We start from the raw sequence: 18,887 nt of genomic DNA on the forward strand, positions 1-18,887 counted from the left end.
AACCACCTACAGTTTCATCTAAACTTACCTTCTCTTGTAAGAAACAACGCTCCGAATTATCTAGTAGTTTGTGAGCACCACGGCATGTTTTCCCTACAAAACCAGAAAACAGTGGCCACAGAGGCTGTTTTTCGCTATAATACTAGCACTTGGAGGTTACCTAATGAAAACCTACAGACCAGGTAAATTCAGGGAAGGCAAAATAAATTGCTTCATGCAACAAGCAATTTATAGAGGAACTAGGTGTCGCAAGGTGTGACGGACACAGGTGGCTTCCGAAGGGAGTTAGACAAATCCATAGACAAGATGTCTAATCAATAACTTTTGGCAAACAATAGCCAGGTAGAACCCCCATGTTCAGAGGCAGCATGCTGGCAAATTATCAGCAGAAAGATGTCCTACAGCCTCTCAAGAGCCAGTGCCCTTTAAAGAGTCAGAGCCCAGCAATCCAGATTCAGACTGGAGTACGCGTCTGTTGCAGAACTTGCCAAAACACTTGGAGGGATGAAATCCTCAGCTGTTTTTTTCCGTTTTGCTCTGGGCATTTAAAGGCAGAAGAGGAACCTCCTACTGAAGGCAACAACCTGAAGTTTGTTCTCTCTCTCTCTCTCTCTCTCTCACACACACAAACCAAGGCTCTAAGCAAGATCCCAAGGCCACCTGCAACAGCAAAGGAACACTGCCTTGTGGGGCTTGAGGATCGAAGCTGGAGCAACACTTTGGCTCAGGGTATACAAGTAGCTTCCCCTCACCTTGCTTCAAAGTCCGCAGTCAAGCAGAAGTTGCCAAGCGAGTCTGGCTGCTCCCTTCGGCCACATTTCCCATTTTTTTCAGTGCGTCATTTGAAATTCCTCTGCTCTTACACACCCTTCCCCTCCCCTCCAGTGTACATTTACTAACAAAGCACCACTGTGCAGCAGTGGCTGCTGCCGTTTTTCACCAACTAGTTTCGATGCTCAAAATTAATCTGTGCCCTTTGCAACCTGTTTGCCAGCCAGTGGAAGGCGCCGATCATTCAACCCTAGAGAGTCTCTGGAACGTGGCCAGGTCCCCTATACACCTTACGCCGTGGATCTGTGGCTCATTAACAGGAATCTTTCAGGTGGGCAGGGGCTCTTTTCAAGAGGAGGCAGCCCCCAACGAAAGATGCTGTTCCCACCAGGGAGGAAGCCATTGTGCCCAGAAAAGCGATTTTTTTTGTACTAGTTAAATGCCCTTCCTTCTGAGGGACAGGATGTATGCAAGAAGGAGAACTTGCATTGTTGCTGGGAGCACACTGGTTCTCTTTAATATGATACTGCCTTACATTGTACATGGGGCTGCCCTTGAAGATAGCAGGGGAACTGCAGTTAGTACAGCAGGGGCCACCAACCCTCCAAGGCCCACTTGAGCGCATTTGGGGGTTTGGGAAAGTTCTGTAGGTGCCACCAGCCCAGCCACCTTTCTCTCTGCTTCTCTGAACTAGCAAGAGACAAATGATTACAGTGGTACCTCTGGGTGCAAACGGGATCCGTTCCGGAGCCCCGTTCACATCCTGAAGTGAATATAACATGCAACTGCGCAACTGCGCGCATGCGGGTTGCGTTTTGCCGCTTCTGCGCATGAGCGTGACGTCATTTTGAGCGTCTGCGCATGCGCGAGCGGCGAAACCTGGAAATAACACGTTCTGTTACTTCTGGGTTGACGTGGAGCACAATCCGAAAATGCTTAACCTAAAGCGTATTCATCCAAGGTATGACCCTTCACCCTATAGTCCCAGCACAGGTTACAGCATTAAAGCACAGTATTATAAGGAATTTTAAATTTAAAGCGCACAAACGTTTTGCTTTTTCCAAGAGTTCTTGTTAAAAGCTGTATACCCAGCGGAATTAATCTGAGCCTTGAAAAGCATATAGAGCCGAAAGTGGAAGTGGGGAAGGCTGTCACTCTCTCAACTTCCTCCTTCAGCTCAGGACTTGATCTCCTTCCGCAGGGCGTGTAAGACAGAGCTATTCTGCCTGGCCTTCAATCTGAATTAGCCTGATCCTCTATTCCCTTTTCTCTTCTATGAAGAAACCCTTTTTGGGACCCCACATTTAAATTCTTCCCTGGTCTCCTTGCTGGCCCTAGTAGGACCAACTTGGCCAGTTAGCCCTGGTGATCATTTGATGTCTACTGCCTGGGTTCCCCCCCCCTGCCCAAAATGACCCCAGAATTTTTGAATTTTATTGATATTGATGCTGCATTTTACGTTGTATTTTATGCTATTTTTAATCATTGTTTTATATTTGCTGTTAGCCGCCCTGAGCCCGATTTTTAAACTGGGAAGGGTGGGGTATAAATGAAATAATAATAATAATAATAATAATAATAATAATAATAATAATAATATGCACTTCTCAAGTGTGGTGGTGGAGAGGTAATGCCCCTCAAAACCAGTGCTTTAAAAAAAGAAGAAAAAGGTGTCAGTATTCACCACGAAGCTGTTACAGCAAGTGCTACACTTTTAACATTTGGAAGAAAAAGGTGCTGGTACGGTGAAGTTAAAAAGCAATAGTCACCACCAAGAGGATAGTAGGTGGGGAGTGGGTGCAAGTGAAACACCTCAAGGGCTATCACTCATGACCAAGAGGACACAGGGGAGTGGGGGACTCAAGAGATTCATGGGCACCAGAGGAAGACCCTCTTAAATACAGAACCTTGCCAATGCTCAATAGTTCCTCCGGCTTCCAATCCGTTTCCAGTCCCAAGGTTCTGGTGCTCAGCTCTAAAGGAGGTGTGGGGAACCTCTGGCCTTCCAAGCGTTTGTTGAACTGCAACTCACATCAGCTCCAGCAAGCATGGTCAGTGTGGCCAGGGATGACAGGAGTCAAAGTTCAGCAACACCTGGAGGACCATATGCTTCTTGCACCTGCTGTAAAATCCCACATGGTTTGGGACCTGCCCACTCCCATTACCAACCCACCTGCAAACCAAGGTCACCTGCCAATGCTGTATTCAGGATGCCCTGCAAGATGCAAGGCAGGTGGCAACTAGAAGGGGAAAGACAAGAAGAGCATTTTCCACTTGTTAAGCTCTTCCCCCCTGCCCAGCAGACACCTGGTTTTATAGCATCCTCTAATAAAAGGTGAAAGGGCCAGTGGTTTGACTCAATATAAGGGGAGAAGCAAAATGGCCTCATAATACTGGGGTAGTGGGAAAACAGACTGTAGTTACTGATTGACCCATTGCATATCTACCCCTCCCCCCTCTTTTCTCCAAGGAGCTCAAAGCTAGCCTTACTGGTTTCCCCCCTCCTCATTTAATCCTCACAACAACCCTGTGAGGTAGGTGAGGCTGAGAGGTAGTGACTGGCCCAAGGCACCCACCGAGCTTCATAGCCAAGTGGGGATTTGCAGCCAGGTCTTCCAGGTCCTAGTCTGACACTCCAAAGGCAGAGTTAGAGACTTATGCATAGCTGTGCTTTGACTTTTACCAGCTACCAGGAAAAGAGTCTGAGACCTCTTCAGGAGACAGTACAAGTCCTTGCTGCCACACAACTGTTTCAACAACCAGACCCATCTACATCCAGAGTTTCCTCCTCCAATCATACCTTTATCAGCCATTGAAAGGGTTGTATTGAAGTACTGCTCCTCCACAGTCCATGCAGTGTCATTTATTTTGCTGGAGACCCCACAGGAACCCACACAGCTCACCTTGATAGCTGGAAAGGAGAAGAGAAGAAGAAGAGGGGAGGAGAAAATATTAGCTTTCTTGGCAAGCCAAAATAAAGAGTATCAGTATTTATCAGCATATCAACATAGGAAGCTGCCCAGTGCTGAGTAAGGCAATCAATTCTCTGAAGTTGAGGAACCTTGTGGCTCCCTAACTATGCTCTGTTAGAAGTCCAGATGTTGCTGGCACCGAGCCATGACAGGGTGTTCTCGGTGTTTTAAAGCAGTGGCACAAATATACCCAAGGTTCCTCTAATACAGACCTGTCCAACTTTTCATACCAAGTGGGCCACAATAACTGCCTTGTGGGGAGGAACAGGAATGAGGTCAACATTTGATGCCCCTCCAGCCCTTGTGCTGCCTTCCCAAAGCTGAGTAAGTGAGGCAGCAGGCTTTGGGAAGGAAGCATGAGGCTCTGGCACGGTCCTAGAGCCCTCATGCCTTCTTCCCAAAGCCCAGCATCTCAATAACCAGGCTTTGGGAAGGCAGTGTGAGGGCAGTGGGCCATCAAATGTTGCCAACAGCCACCAAAAAAGTCCCCACGGACTTTGTGCTGGGCCACCCTACCCTAATACCATGTTTGTATGCCATGTTAAGAGTGGGGCAGAATGAAGAAGTTCCATATTGCCCAAAATGTTCTTCTTGTGTCCTGCCCCAAATGATGAACATACAGACTTGGCACTGGAAGTGATCCCCTCTCCCTCTCTCTCTCTCTCTCTCTCCTCCCCTCCCCTCCCCTCCCTCCCTTTCTCTTTCTCACACACAAACAAACACGCACTGTACTTGCAACCCAAATATTAGAATACGGTATTTTTTCTCTATAAAGTAATCACCCAATTTATGATTTAGGTACGTCTCCTAGCAACGCCTTTCTCTCTTATGCTATTCTTGGCGGGGGTAGGCTGGGAGGGTGGAACCAAGCAGTTTTTAGCACATATCCAATAGCAATGTCCTTCACAGTGTCCTGGCAGCTTGTTGACCCAATAGAGGGTTCTGTCAGTACCACGGGGATATTTTGTCCACGTGCCCCTGCACCCTCCAAAATCTGCTGCAGATGGGTGGTAGGGCAGAACAGCATGACTGGGGACAGAGGGAATAGGCAAAAAAATGGCTTCCCACTGCAGTGCTGCTAACAGAATCCTCCACTGGACCAGACAGCCATCTGTCAATAATGCCACCCATTGCAGACAAAGCTTAGTACAGAGTTTCAGTTAAGTAGGTAGGTATCTAAGCCACCAATTGTGCTCCAAACTAAGTCTGCAAACCAGCTCCAAAGTCCCAATGAATTAAATCAGCTTTTAAGTTAGATACCCACTGCTTTCAGTGAATGCCATGTCAACTAAAAAGGATAGGAAGCTGCCTAACACAGAGTGAGACCCTTGGCCCATCAGCTCAGTAGTGTATACACTGACTGGCAACAGTTCTCTCTGGGGCTTCAGAAAGAGGGCATTCCTAGCACTTCCTGGAGATGTCTGGGATTAAAACCGAGACCTACTGCATGCCAAGTTCACTGAGCTGCAGCTCTTCACCCACATAGCCAGGAAATGTATGCCAAGCTACACCCTCATTGCAAGGAAGTGAAAGTAGGAAGAAAACAACACAGAAATCAGTTATGAAGAAATTATGCTTTTTTTAAAAAAAAAAATCACATCCATAATTATTGTTTGCATCTGTCTGTCTTGAGAGACGATAGAGTCTGCCTTTGGGGATGAAACCAAACCTCTGCATTAGCAGCACTAAAATGACCTCCCTGGAATGCAAGCCTGGGCAGTGTGTATGGAGGTCTTGGGCTGCCAAGATGACAAGACCACCCTCTCAGCCTCACTGATGTGATCCAAAGGAAAGCAGAGTGATACATTTGGCACCAGCTTGGCTGCAGAGTTGCCAGAAGGAGGTATACAAGGCTCCACCCAACCACCCAATCTTCTCCTGCAAGGCAGCAGAAGTTTAGAATCAGAGTTTTCCTTCTCCTAGTGGGGCTACCTTCCCAGGTTGGTGAGCTCCATCTGCCCCACACTTCCCTCTACAGCAGCCTTTCTCAACCTGTGGGTCCCCAGATGTTGTTGAACTACAACTCCCATCAGCCCCAGCAAGCATGGCCAGAGCTCAGGGATTATGGGAGTTGTAGTCCAACAACATCTGGGGACCCACAGGTTAAGAACCACTGCTCTACAGCATGGGTAGGAAAACTAAGGCCCCGGGGGCTGGATCCGGCCCAATTGCCTTCTAAATCTGGCCCACAGACAGTCCAGGAATCAGTGTGTTTTTACATGAGTAGAATGTGTGCTTTTATTTAAAATGAATCTCTGGGTTATTTGTGGGGCATAGGAATTCGTTCACTCCCTCCCCCAAAAAATATAGTTCGGCCCCCACAAGGACTGAGGGACAGTGGACTGACCCCCTGCTGAAAAAGTTTGGTGACCCCCTGCTCTACAGCACATGCAGAAACTGCCTTCCTGACCATTGGAGTCACTCTTGGTCTTTTTGTCCACTCAGTCTTCCAGAGCCTGTCTTCATGTGCACAGGAAGACCCTAACTCACCAAGGATTTCAGACCCATCGGCTGCCCTCACCTGGTTTAGCCAGCCAGTCAAAGCCATTTCCTAGGGTGTGGCTGTTGCTACAAGCTGACAGCTTCCAGGAGCCCCAGGTGAGAGCTGAGTGCAGAGTGGGGACCAAAGGTGGGCAAACTGCCCCAGAAGAAGCACAATTTGCTCCCCACCAGAGATACTACCCCTCCCCTAACACCAGTGTTAGAAACTGGGATAGGACTGGTAGGAGCCATGGGGCTCATGGGACCTAGGTTGCTGGCGCCAAAACAAAAGTTTTGTCTTTTTTTCTTCTTTTGCACTGCTACCAGACCAGGCAGCCGTGCAGACACCCCCCCCCCAATGCTGCTGGGTGAATCAGGTGGTCTGCTGATTTTGCCATGTCTTTTGCTATGGCACCACTGCACAAAAAACATGATTCACCCGGCAGCGGGGGGGGGAAAGGGGATTTGTTTATTTAACTTGCTGCTGGGCTAATCAGGGGGTCTGCAGGGTAGCAGCAATTTATTTATTCATTTATGCTGCCAGGCAAATCAGAGGTTTGGTGGGGGTAGCGCAACGGCAAAAGGCACAAGGTCTTTTGCTACCGCTGTGCTCGACAGACCAGCTGATTGCAGGCAGGCAAGTGAAGGTGCCAGACACCGAGGGTGGCGCCAGGACATTTCGATCCAGTCACAAAAGGAGATTTTTAAAAAAGAGAACTGGAACTGATTACCAGAGTCTCCTAGGACCACAGAGGGTTGCCACATACCATAGTTGGTTCATCCAGCCCTGGCTGGCAGCAGCTGCCCAGAATCTCAGGCAGAAGTCTTTCTCAGTACCTGATCTTTCTTAGTTAGAGATGCAGGATAATTTCGAACGCTGCCTAACAACCCATACACCTCATTATTTCTTTGTTTGTTTGTAAAATTAATTAAATTTTTATACTGCCCTTCATTCAAGGATCACAGGATAGTTTAAATATAAAAACACAAAAATACATAGCATAGTTACAAACAAAAACAAGAACACTTCCCAATACAGTTTAAATGGCCATAGATTATTTAATTAGCCAAAGGCATGGGGAAAGAGGAATTGTTTTGTCTGGCGCCTACAGATTAATAATTATTATTTTTTATGATTATTATTTGTACCCCGCCCATCTGGCCCATCTCTCCAACAGAGATTAAGAATACATTAAAATGTCACACATTAAAAACTTCCCTGAACAGGGCTGCATTCAGATGTCTTCTAAATGTCACGTAGTTGTTTATCTCTTTGACATCTGATGGGAGGGCTTTCCACAGGGCGGGCGCCACTACCGAGAAGGCCCTCTGGCTGGTTCCCTGTAGCTTTGCTTCTCGCAGCGAGGGAACCGCCAGAAGGCCCTCTGCGTCTGGGCAGAACGATGGGGGTGGAGATGCTCCTTCAGGTATACTGGGCCGAGGCTGTTTAGGGCTTTAAAGGTCAGCACCAACACTTTGAATTGTGCTTGGATATGTAAGGAAGGTGCCAGGCAAGCCTTCTGGGGAGAGCACTCCACAAACGGGGAACCACCACAGAAAAGGCCCATTGTTGTGTTGCCAGTACTCCGGACCTCTTGTGGAAAAGGCACACAAAGAAGGGTCTCAGGGGATGATTGCAGGATCCAGGTAGGTTTCTATGTGGAGAGGGACCACATTTCAGGCTTCATAGGTCAAAACCCACACTTTGAATTGGGCCCCAAAACTAACTGGCAGCCAGTGCAATTGGGCCAGGATTAGCATTATATGCTCAAATCATCTTGCCCTGGTGAGCAACCTGGCCACCGAATTCTGCACCAGCTGAAGTTCCCAAACCATCTTCAGAGGCAGCCCCCTGTATATTGCGTTGCAGCAATCCAGCCTAGAGGTTAGCAGAGCATAGAAAAGAGAGGTTAGGCTATCCCACCCTAGATAGGGGCACAGCTGGACCACTAGCCAAAGCTCATTGAAGGCACTTTACACCACTGAGGTCACCTGAGCCAAGAGACAACAATAGATCCAAGATATGTACCTGCTCCTTCAGAGGGAGTGTAACCCCATCAAGAGCAGGCAACCTCCCTTCCATCCTGTCTAGTGAACCACCCGCTATTCCAGTCTTATCTGGGCTGAGTTTCAGTTTGTTGGCTCTCATCCAGTCCATTACCGAGGCAAGACAATGATCCAGCACATCCACTGTCTCACCTGCAGAGGTAAAGTGGAAGTAGAGCTGTGTGTCATTAGCATACTGCTGACAACATACTCTAAACCTCCAAATAACCCCACTCAGTGGTTTCATATAGATGTTAAACAGCATGAATAAAATTGTACCCCACACTGAAGGCTCCACGGGGCCGAAGAACATTCCCCAAGCATCACCCTCTGGAAACAACCAGACAAGTAAGACCAGAACCAGCATAAAGCAGTCCCACCTACTCCTAACTCATACAGCTGCTCCATAAGAACACCACGGTCAATGGTACTGAAAGCAAGGAAAAAGAGAGAATGTTTTGAAGTCGTGTTGTCATCCTTCTTACAAGGAGCCATGGGGTTATCCCATGGGGTTTCAACTTTTTTGAGTCCACGGCATCCTTGACTAACTACATGCTTTCTGTGGCACCCCTGTGGGGCTCAGGAGCCCAGTTATAGCACCCTTTACCTGCCAAGCTGGCAGCTTCTCACCCCTTTTCGAACACCCTCCCTTGTGGGGTGTTCCCTCAGCCTCCTCTCCCCTCTCCCTGGGAGTCCTCTGGGCAGGCACTGCTGCCACCCCTGATATTTGAGCTGCCCTCCCCAACCCAAAGAGAGGTGCCTCCTCACACCGCCCCACAGGGGCCTGGGAAGCACCCCCTGACCATCCCCAGAGGTACTATTCACCCAGGGAGCTTGTAGCCAGGGCTGCTGCAACTAACAGCTGTGCAGGCCTTTTGGAAGCAGAGACATGAGAGGGCATCAGAGCAGGGAGGGAAGGTAAGAGTGGCAGAGGCCAGTGTTGCCCATGGCAGCTCTGACCATCATTCAAGGCACCCTGGGGTGCCACAGCATACTGGTTGGAAATCACTGGGTTATCCCATTTCGTTCTCAGCCACCTCCATTAGTTAAGCTCCAGTACTCAGCCTAACCACTACATCACACTGCCTCTCAAATGGGACTCTGGTTTTTGTTTTTCGTTTTAATTCTGCTTGTGTATTACTTTATGTATTTCTATCCTGCTGCAACTTATAAGGGGCTTCCAATAAATCTTCCACCCAGCTGCCAACCCACCCATTTCCTGCTCAGCTTTAACCACCATACACCTTGAGCCCATTTTCTGGGCCTTAGGATTACAGATGTGGGTGATGAACAGTGCCCAATTTTTGCTGCTCTCCTTTAATCTGTAAGAAGAATATCAAGTCTGGTTCCAGACTTCTGCAGCCCAAATAGCCAAGATTTCCTTGATTAATTTCTCTTTTGAAGCCTATCTCTAATACACCTTCACAGTGACAGTGTGTTTTACGTTGATTTATGTTATGCTGTATATTGGCATTCTCTGGCAATAAAAGGCAGCATTTAAGTAATGCCACATCTGCACTATGCATTTTAAGCATCATCATAGCACTTTAAACATCCCTGGCATCCTGTAAAGAATCTTGAGAACTATAGTTTGCTAACAATGCTGAGAGCACCCTCCTTTCCCCTCACAGAGCTACAGTTCCCATAGTTCCTTGGGAAGAGCAACTGGCTGTTATGAACCACACAGGTACTTGTGGCTCTTTGAAGGAAATGGGGATCTCCTAGCAGCTTTTGGCACCCTTCGTGAACTACGATTCCCAGGAATCTTTGTGGGGAAAGCCAGAGTGGTGTGACACTGCTTGAAAGTACAGTGCAGATGGTGCTCTTTTTACTATTTTGAAGTGCAGGCAAACAAACACATTTGAGCACAACATTGGAGGCAAGGGCTATAGCTCAGCGGTAGAATGCCTGCTTTGGAGGTAGAAAGTTCCAGATTGAAATCCCACTGGCATCTCTGGGTAAAGCTAGGAAAGTCTGCAACCTTAAACCCTGGAGAGCTGCTATCTTCTAGTGTAGGAAGTGCTAAGCTAGAGATAGCATTGACTCAATAGGAGGCAGCTTCCGACTTTCGTTCACTTCCAGCACTAAAAAGAGCATCTGGGTTGTGGGCAGCAATGGCTCTACATCACCCACCCCTTCCAAGATGATGGAAAGCCAGCACCAGCACAAGGTGCATGAATTCACCCATTATTTTTAACCCGATGGGGTTTTATTCAGCATTCAGGCAAATAGGAGGGGGAACAAACACACGGGCCACCTGGAAATGTGGCAGGTGGCCCAACCTGGCTCAAGATGGTTTGCCAAATCAATTTGCTGCTGCTGCTGCTCACCAGAGTGGTGGGTTACATGCATGATCAAAACAGCAAGCCTTGAGTCCTGTAGGGTAGGCATGAGATTAGGGTTGACAGAAATGGGGGGTTGGGGGTGGGGGACGGGACACACAGCCTTTCAAAGAGAAAGGACTGCCACAGTCAACTCTACAGTTCCTTAGCAACAGACACAGAGACCCTTCGAGTTTGTGACGACGTCCCACCACCTCAAATGGCTATAAGCACAAAAGGGCATGGCTGGCTTGGAGCCCAGAACCAGACCACCCGCCTGTCTGTGTGCTAACCAGAGAGCAAACTTGCAGAGCTACAGCCATACTGTGACCCTGCTGCTCCCTGCAGATGGTATTCTGACAACACTCACATTCAGACAGGAAGGGTTACCCTCACTTGCAAGCTGGTCCTACCCCTCTGTCATCAAACACTGCTAAGGCCACATTCACACAATATGTTTAAAGCACTATGATACCACTTTAAACAGTCATGGCTTCTTTCAAATAATGGGGGTCTTCTTTCAGCATCCTTAAACTTCAGCTCCCAGATGTTTGGGGGGTAGGGAGTCATGACTGTTTAAAGTGGTGTCAAACAAGGTGCGCCCCCCACCCAAGGCAAATAAAGGAACAGGAAGAGGGGAGGAAGAGAAACTCCCTGGTAGATAGGGTGCAGTATCAGTTGGTGCCTACTAGACTGGTAGGGTGGAAAGCAAGGAGCCCAAAAGTTGTTGGTGCCAGAACCAATGATAGGAGGACCCAGAGTCAATGAGCCAACCAATCCTAGCTTTGTCCCCATCTTCCTCCCTCCTGAGTTCTACCAGGACTAACACACTTCCGTTTGTTCCAGTTCTGGAAGGAACAGGTCCGAGCTGTTTTCTGTTTGCTCCACTGCTTTCCCTGGAAATTTTGCTCTTTAAGCACTGAATTGGAGCAAACACAAATCTGTGGAAAACCCAACTGATGTTTGCTCCAAATCAGCAGTAAAGATGGGGTCTTCCTTGGGGGGAAGTGGCAGGAGAAGCAGAAGTCTGGATGAGCCCTCAGGAGGAGAAGGAAGCTGGCCACCCCCTGAGCTAGTTTGTAAGTAAGAATGGCAGGCAGACAAGGGGTGACTGAGGGAGGACTGAGGATGTGAGGCAGTGCCCCATTCACCTTAATGAAGCAGCCTCCAGTGCTGTAGACATACATCTGATGACATGGATCCTACTCCACAAACATTATGCCACAACACCTGTTAGTTCATAAAAAGGTGCTGTGTGACCTTTTTTCTTTTCTTTCTTTTTTTGGCAACAACAGACTTACCACAGCAAACCCTCTGAAAGTCTCCCTCCTGGGCACTTCATTCCAAAATGAGTAATGCACTTAATTTGTTGTTGTTTAGTCGTTTAGTCGTGTCCGACTCTTCGTGACCCCATGGACCAGAGAACGCCAGGCACTCCTGTCCTCCACTGCCCCCCGCAGCTTGGTCAGACTCATGCTGGTAACCTCGAAAACACTATCCAACCATCTCGTCCTCTGTCGCCCCCTTCTCCTTGTGCCCTCCATCTTTCCCAACATCAGGGTCTTCTCCAGGGAGTCTTCTCTTCTCATGAGGTGGCCAAAGTACTGGAGCCTCAGCTTCACGATCTGTCCTTCCAGTGAGCACTCAGGGCTGATTTCCTTCAGAATGGAGAGGTTTGATCTTCTTGCAGTCCATGGGACTCTCAAGAGTCTCCTCCAGCACCACTTCATACCAGCCTACAACACAAAGCAGTGGAGCAGGCTGCTCTGGATTGTGTGTAATGCCTCTGGGGAAGTTACAGATAGGTAGCCGTGTTGGTCTGCCATAGTCAAAACAAAAAAATTCCTTCCAGTAGCACCTTAAAGACCAACTAAGTCAGTTCTTGGTATGAGCTTTCGTGTGCATGCACACTTCTTCGGATACATTGTGTATCTGAAGAAGTGTGCATGCACACGAAAGCTCATACCAAGAACTGACTTAGTTGGTCTTTAAGGTGCTACTGGAAGGAATTTTTTTGTTTTGCCTCTGGGGAACTGTGTGGTGCCTAGGGGGCAAAGCCAGTGCAGCAGACACTCCATCCCTCCCCAAGCAAGAGGACAATGTTAGAGGGATGGAAAATGCTGACTGAAGGTCTAGTTTGCAGCTGTCTTTGGAAAGCAGGCACAGGAGGGATCACAGAGAGCCAGAGCTCATTGTGCAAAACCAAACAGGGAGCAGACCAACTTTATACCAATTCTATGCCAGATAAGAGAACCAATGAAGCGTTTGATGTGCCACTCAGGTCTGATCCCCAAACAATCTGTTCTGCGGCTGTACCCCAAAGGCTTTTTCAAAAAGTCCTCTCAAGAGTGCTGGTTCCAAGAGTTGAATCCAATAGTTATTCCTAATGGGCATGGCTAACTACCATCCCAAAAGACACCCTGCATAACAGGCAGTATATGTCTTGGGGTAAAATCCTAAAAAAGGCTCAGCATTGTAAAATAAAAAAAAATAAAAAAAAAAAGGTCAACAGCTTCAATCCTAAAAAACAGCTCAACAGCTCTGGGGTTAAATCCTAGAAAAAGCTCAACAACTTTAGGGTAAAATTGTAAAAAAAAAAAAAAAAAAGCTCAACTTTGGTCGGCTCTCACACATTAACTTCATCAAATCTGGCCCTCTTTGAAAAAAGCTAGGGCCTCCCTGTAGTGTATAAGTTATCACCCTATATAAGTTAAGTTTATATCCCCAACCTTCCACTCAAAGGAGCTCAGGGCAGGGAACATGCAATCAATAATACAGCGTACATTTGTGATTGTAAGTTGTTTGAAAACCATTTTTAATATTGTGTTTTAATGTTGTAACCTGCCCTGGGACTTTAGGGTGAAGGGCAGGTAACAAATTGTTTTTATTATTAATCTAAACACAGTTCCAATACAGATAAAGTCTGGGGAAAACATCTACTTAAAAGGCTTACTGGAAGAGGAAGGTCTTCACCAGATACTTAACAGAATGGAACTCTCTAAATCATCACAACTACCAAGGTTGCTGAGAATCACAAGTACTGGCTGTTGCACTCAGGTCCTGTCTGTGGGCTTCCCATAATAAGCATCTGATTGGCCACTGTGAGAACAGGATGCTGGACTAGATGGGCACTGGCTTGATCCAGCAGGGTCTCTACTTATGTTCTTAACAACAGTTGTTTATAAATAAGGTGCAAGGGCCCAGGACAGTGGCATGCATCAGTTTATATGAATGAAATAAATCTTAAGCTGCAGTCAAATGAGAGTAGAGTAGATATAAACATGAGAAATGGCAGCTTAACAATGAGGACCCATAAAACACTCTTAAAAACACACAGCAATTTATTGTGGCACCAGCTTTGGTGGACTGGAGCCGATTAATCTAATGCACTCTTAGTTCCCTAAAAACTTGCCACTTCTTTGACAGAATAAATTGTCTAGTCCTGCAGTGCCTCAATATTAAGTTGCTATTACTCAATTTTAATCAACTCATTTCTCTTTGGATGACCAGCATTCACAAGACATGGGAGGGGTTTTGTGAGATTGAGCAGCCAGAAGCTTAAGATTTCACACTCACCCACTTCAAATCTCAGCAAAATAACAAACTGAAGCTGAGCACAAGGGACAGGGCACAATCACAGAACAGATCTGCTGACCAGCTTCGATATTTGGCTTCTCTTTCTCTGCCTAAGCTCCCCCCACCTTTCAGAATCCACTGAGCAAATGGGAGAGAGATTATCTTCAAACAGCAGGACCAACACTGCAAGACACCACGGCCCCACTGACACCATTGTGCAGCTTTAACAACAAAACATTAATCCAACATGACATTAGAAGTCACAAAGGTCTAAAAGCATTGGTTCCCGAAAGGGGTGGTACTGCCCGATGGGGGACAGTAGGATTACCTTGTGGGGTGGGGAGCTAAAAGGCAAGGGGGCAGCAAGAGGCCACTGGAGGTGTAAGTGACTATCAGGCTTTGAAAAGCTGGTATGACTGGGTCAAGTTCATCAGTTTTGTTGAGTTAATTAAACTGAATAGTTTTAATTGAATTTTGAATAAATCTATGATTATTGGTTATTGTTTGGTACCGTATTTTTTGCTCCATAAGACGCACCTGAACGTAAGACACACCTAGTTTTTAGAGGGGGAATGCAAGAAAAAAAATATTCTTTAAAGGAAGCGCTGAGCAGAGCCTGTATGCATCCCAGGCTCTGCTCAGCACTCCCTTTCACGAGCCGCAAGGAGCATTTTCCTCCTCGGGGAAAAGCCCCCAAGAGCCACACACACACTCCGCGTGGCTCTTTAAAGAGAGCACGGCTCTTGCGGGCTTTTCTGGGAGGTGGGGGAAGAGACTGAGGGGCGGTCCTCAGCCAGCAACAGCCACACGAAGCCTCTTCAGGGCAGCGGGATAAAGGCTCCCCATGCCCTGAAGAGGCTTCATGCAGCTAAGCCAAAAGCTAGAACAGCAAGAGGGAGCGCTGCGCAGTGATCCCTCTCGCTGTTCTGGCTTCTGGGATAGCCACACAGCCTGCATTCACTCCATAAGATGAACACACATTTCCCCTTACTTTTTAGGAGGGAAAAAGTGTGTCATATAGAGCGAAAAATACGGTATTTTCTTGTGTTGCTATCTTCTTTAGTGGGTCATGCAAGCTGCTATTCTGAACAATGCTTTTTATTGGGCAGAGGACACAGGGGATGAGTTTGTGGAACCAAAGAAGGGGTGGCCCAAAAATGTTTGGCAAGCACTGCTCTAAAGAGACACACACACCCACTCCACACACACCCATCTACTCCTATTATCAGTTCCTAGCACCAGGACAGATCAAGCTCCCCAGCCACCCTTGATTATCTTGCAAGTCTGAAGGAAACTGTTTTGTACACACTCATAGGCCTGTTCATGTAGCTAGGATGGAGTGCAGTTTCTTATCCTGCCCCAATTGTGATGACTGGTGATTTGGAGAATCTTTTCAAGTCTTTTTTTCAGTGCCTGAGGGCAGGTGGGGTCAGAGATAAAAATGGGTTGAGCAAGGGATGTAAATTTCACCTTTGTACAGTCGGCTACTTTCTATGCAAATGCATGCACACACACCTCTTTATTCTCCACCCAGGCAAGCAAGCACAGCATTCAAGGACACATTCCAGACAGGCAAAAGAGCTCTCAGGTTGCAAAGCCAGGTTGGTGAGGTGTGAGTTCCAAGGACCAAACAGAGAGGCCTTGAGGGCTGCATTTTGCCCTTGGGACTGAGGTTCTCCACCCACAGTCTAGGTACTCAACTGGGCACTCAACACAGAATTGCCAGGCTCCCTTTTTTCTGCAAGACATCACGAGCAAATCATTCCCCTCATATTCACCTGTTCAGTGATTTAAATGTATAGTGAGGCTGGGGGTGGGGGTGGGGTTGGGGAATCATTAGTTGGCTACCACTGTTATCAGTGGTATTTTTTGTTTTTGTTTTAAGAAAAAAAAGGTGCTGGTACCATGAAGTTGTTACAGTAAGTGTGGCACTTGTAACATGGGGGGGGGGGGAGGAAGGTGCTGGTACTGCATACCCTCGAGAACCCCCAGAAAAAAAGGACTGGTTGTTAGCACCAGAAAATGCTGGTACACAACATAACACAAGTCAAACTGAAAATATAGGTGTCACTGAACGTGAATTAGCAATAGCTGTTGGCTTGTCCAGTAAAATTAATGAGGGGAAGGCTGTTATTTGAATTAAAGAAATATGGAACTAGAGTAGCCATTCCACTCACAGCTTAAAGGAGAGCAGCAATAATTGGGACACTGTTCAACGTCCACACCTGTAAGCACCTTTGGAAACTTGGGCGCAGCTGAGTCACTCTTCTGCCACAGGTTCCAAGGTCCAATTCACACATCATGCATGTTCATGAGTCACCAATGGTAAACATGAGTGAAGTCATCACAAATTCCTCCCCCACCGTCAGAATGTTTAAGTGTTGCTGCCCCATCAGCTTAGCACCGTGTTCAGATGATGCACAAGCAAGTAGACCCACACAATCAGGAATAGAGCATGTGGTACAACCCTACTTTAGAATGCACGTGGAGCAAGTCATAGGTTTGAGTGCTGCCCCCCCCCATTTAAATGCAGCTTTCAACAAGTTTCCACATCCTGGGACATCACACTAATTCTCCACCGACTACCCAAATGTCCTCGCCATCGATTTCTTTTGGGGTTGGGCGCAGAGAACCACAAACCTTTCTGCAGCAAAAGTCTTAGAATCATAGAATTGTAGAGTTGGAAGGGACCCTGAGGAATATTTAGTCCAACCCCCTGCAGTGCAGGAATCTCAGCTAAAGCATCCATGACAGATGGCCATCCAACCTCTGCTTAGAAACCTCCAAGAAAGGAGAGTCCACAACCTGCCGAGGGAGACCCTCCACTGCCTAACAGCTCTTACTGTCAGAAAGCTTTTCCTGATGTTTAGTTGGAATCTCTTTTCTTGTAACTTGACGCCACTGGTTTGAGTCCTACCTGCCAGAGCAGGAGAAAACAAGCTTGCTCCATCTTCCATGTGAAAGCCCTTCGGACATTGGAAGACGGCTATCATAATTCCTCTGTCTCCCCCTTTTCCAGGCAAAACATATGCAGCTCCTTCAACTTTTCCTCATAAGGCTTGGTTTCCAGATTTTTTATCATCTTGCACACCTTCCAGTTTGCCAACAACCTTCCTAAACTACAGCTCAGTAACAAATCATCTGCTTTGCATTGAGAAGATCCCAGGTTCAATATAATAATAATATAAGAATTTATTATTTGTACCCTGCCCATCTGTCTGGGTTTCCCCAGCCACTCTTGGCTGCTTCCAACAAAGATTAAAAATACATTAAAATGTCACACATTAAAAACTTCCCCGAACAGGGCTGCCTTCAGATGTCTTCTAAATGTCAGGTAGTTGTTTATCTCTTTGACATCTGATGGGAGGGCATTCCACAAGGCGGGCGCCACTACCGAGAAGGCCCTCCGCCTGGTTCCCTGTAGCTTTGCTTCTCACAATGAGGGAACCGCCAGAAGACCCTCTGCGCTGGACCTCAGTGTCCGGGCAGAATGATGGGGGGTGGAGACGCTCCTTCAGATATACTGGGCCGAGGCCATTTAGGTCAACACCAACACTCTGAATTGTGCTCGGAAACATACTGGGAGCCAGTGTAGGTCTTTCAAGACCAGTGTTATGTGGTCTCGGCAGCTGCCCCCAGTCACCAGTCTAGCTGCTGCATTCTGGATTAGTTGCTGTTTCTGGGCCACCTTCAAAGGTAGCCCCACGTAGAGCGCATTGCAGTAGTCCAAGCAGGAGATAACTAGAGCATGCACCACTCTGGCGAGACAGTCTGCGGGCAGGTAGGGTCTCAGCCTGCGTACCAGACAGAACTGATAAACAGCTGCCCTGGACACAGAATTAACCTGCACCACCATGGACAACTGCGAGTCTAAAATGACTCACAGGCTACGCACCTGGTCCTTCAGGGGAACAGTTATCCCATTCAGGACCAGGGAGTCCTCCATACCTGCCCGCCCCCTGTCCCCCAAGAACAGTACTTCTGTCTTGTCAGGATTCAACCTCAATCCATTAGCCGCCATCCATCCTCCAACCGCCTCCAGGCACTCACACAGGACCGTCACCGCCTTCACTGGTTCTGATTTGAAAGAGAGGTAGAGCTGGGTATCATCTGCATATTGATGGACACCCAGTCCAAACCCCCTGATGATCTCTCCCAGCGGCTGCATGTAGATGTTAAAAAGCATGGGGGAGAGGACAGAACCCTGAGGCACCCCACAAGTGAGGGCCCAGGGGTCTGAACACTCATTCCCCGCCCCCGGGCATCTCCGGCATCTCCAGGTAGGGCTGGGAGAAACCTCTTGTCTGAAATCCTGGAAAGCTGATGCCAGTCAGTATAGAGGATCCTAGAGGGGCCAGTGGTCTGACTTGACATAAGGCCTTTGTTCCAGCTCAGTGGATCATGGGGAGAAGAGGTGAGGTATTAAAATTGGAACCTGCTACCAATTTCTTGCTAGCTCTTAAAGGTAAAGGGACTCCTGACCATTAGGTCCAGTTGTGGCCAACTCTGGGGTTGTGGCGCTCATCTCACTTTATTGACCGAGGGAGCTGGCATACAGCTTCTGGGTCATGTGGCCAGCATGACTAAGCTGCTTCTGGCGAACCAGAGCAGCGCACGGAAATGCCGTTTACCTTCCCGCCAGATAGGTACCTATTTATCTACTTGCACCATTGTGCTTTCGAACTGCTAGGTTGGCAGGAGCTGGGACCAAGCAATGGGA

General features: G+C 47.7%; 1 protein-coding gene across 2 annotated transcripts in view; it reads right to left on the reverse strand.

Moving 5' to 3' along the window:
* The window catches only part of ARRDC1 (arrestin domain containing 1), a 54,037-nt gene that overhangs the window by 22,935 nt on the left and 12,215 nt on the right, over positions 1 to 18,887 (reverse strand). For both annotated transcript variants that reach the window (XM_079962179.1, XM_079962178.1), the window contains exon 2: positions 3,572 to 3,682. In XM_079962179.1, the coding sequence (XP_079818305.1) occupies positions 3,572 to 3,682 (111 nt within the window). The remainder of the gene's footprint in view (positions 1 to 3,571; positions 3,683 to 18,887) is intronic.

The sequence above is a fragment of the Podarcis cretensis genome, assembly GCF_951804945.1.
Source record: "Podarcis cretensis genome assembly, chromosome: Z".
Lineage (NCBI taxonomy): Eukaryota > Metazoa > Chordata > Lepidosauria > Squamata > Lacertidae > Podarcis > Podarcis cretensis.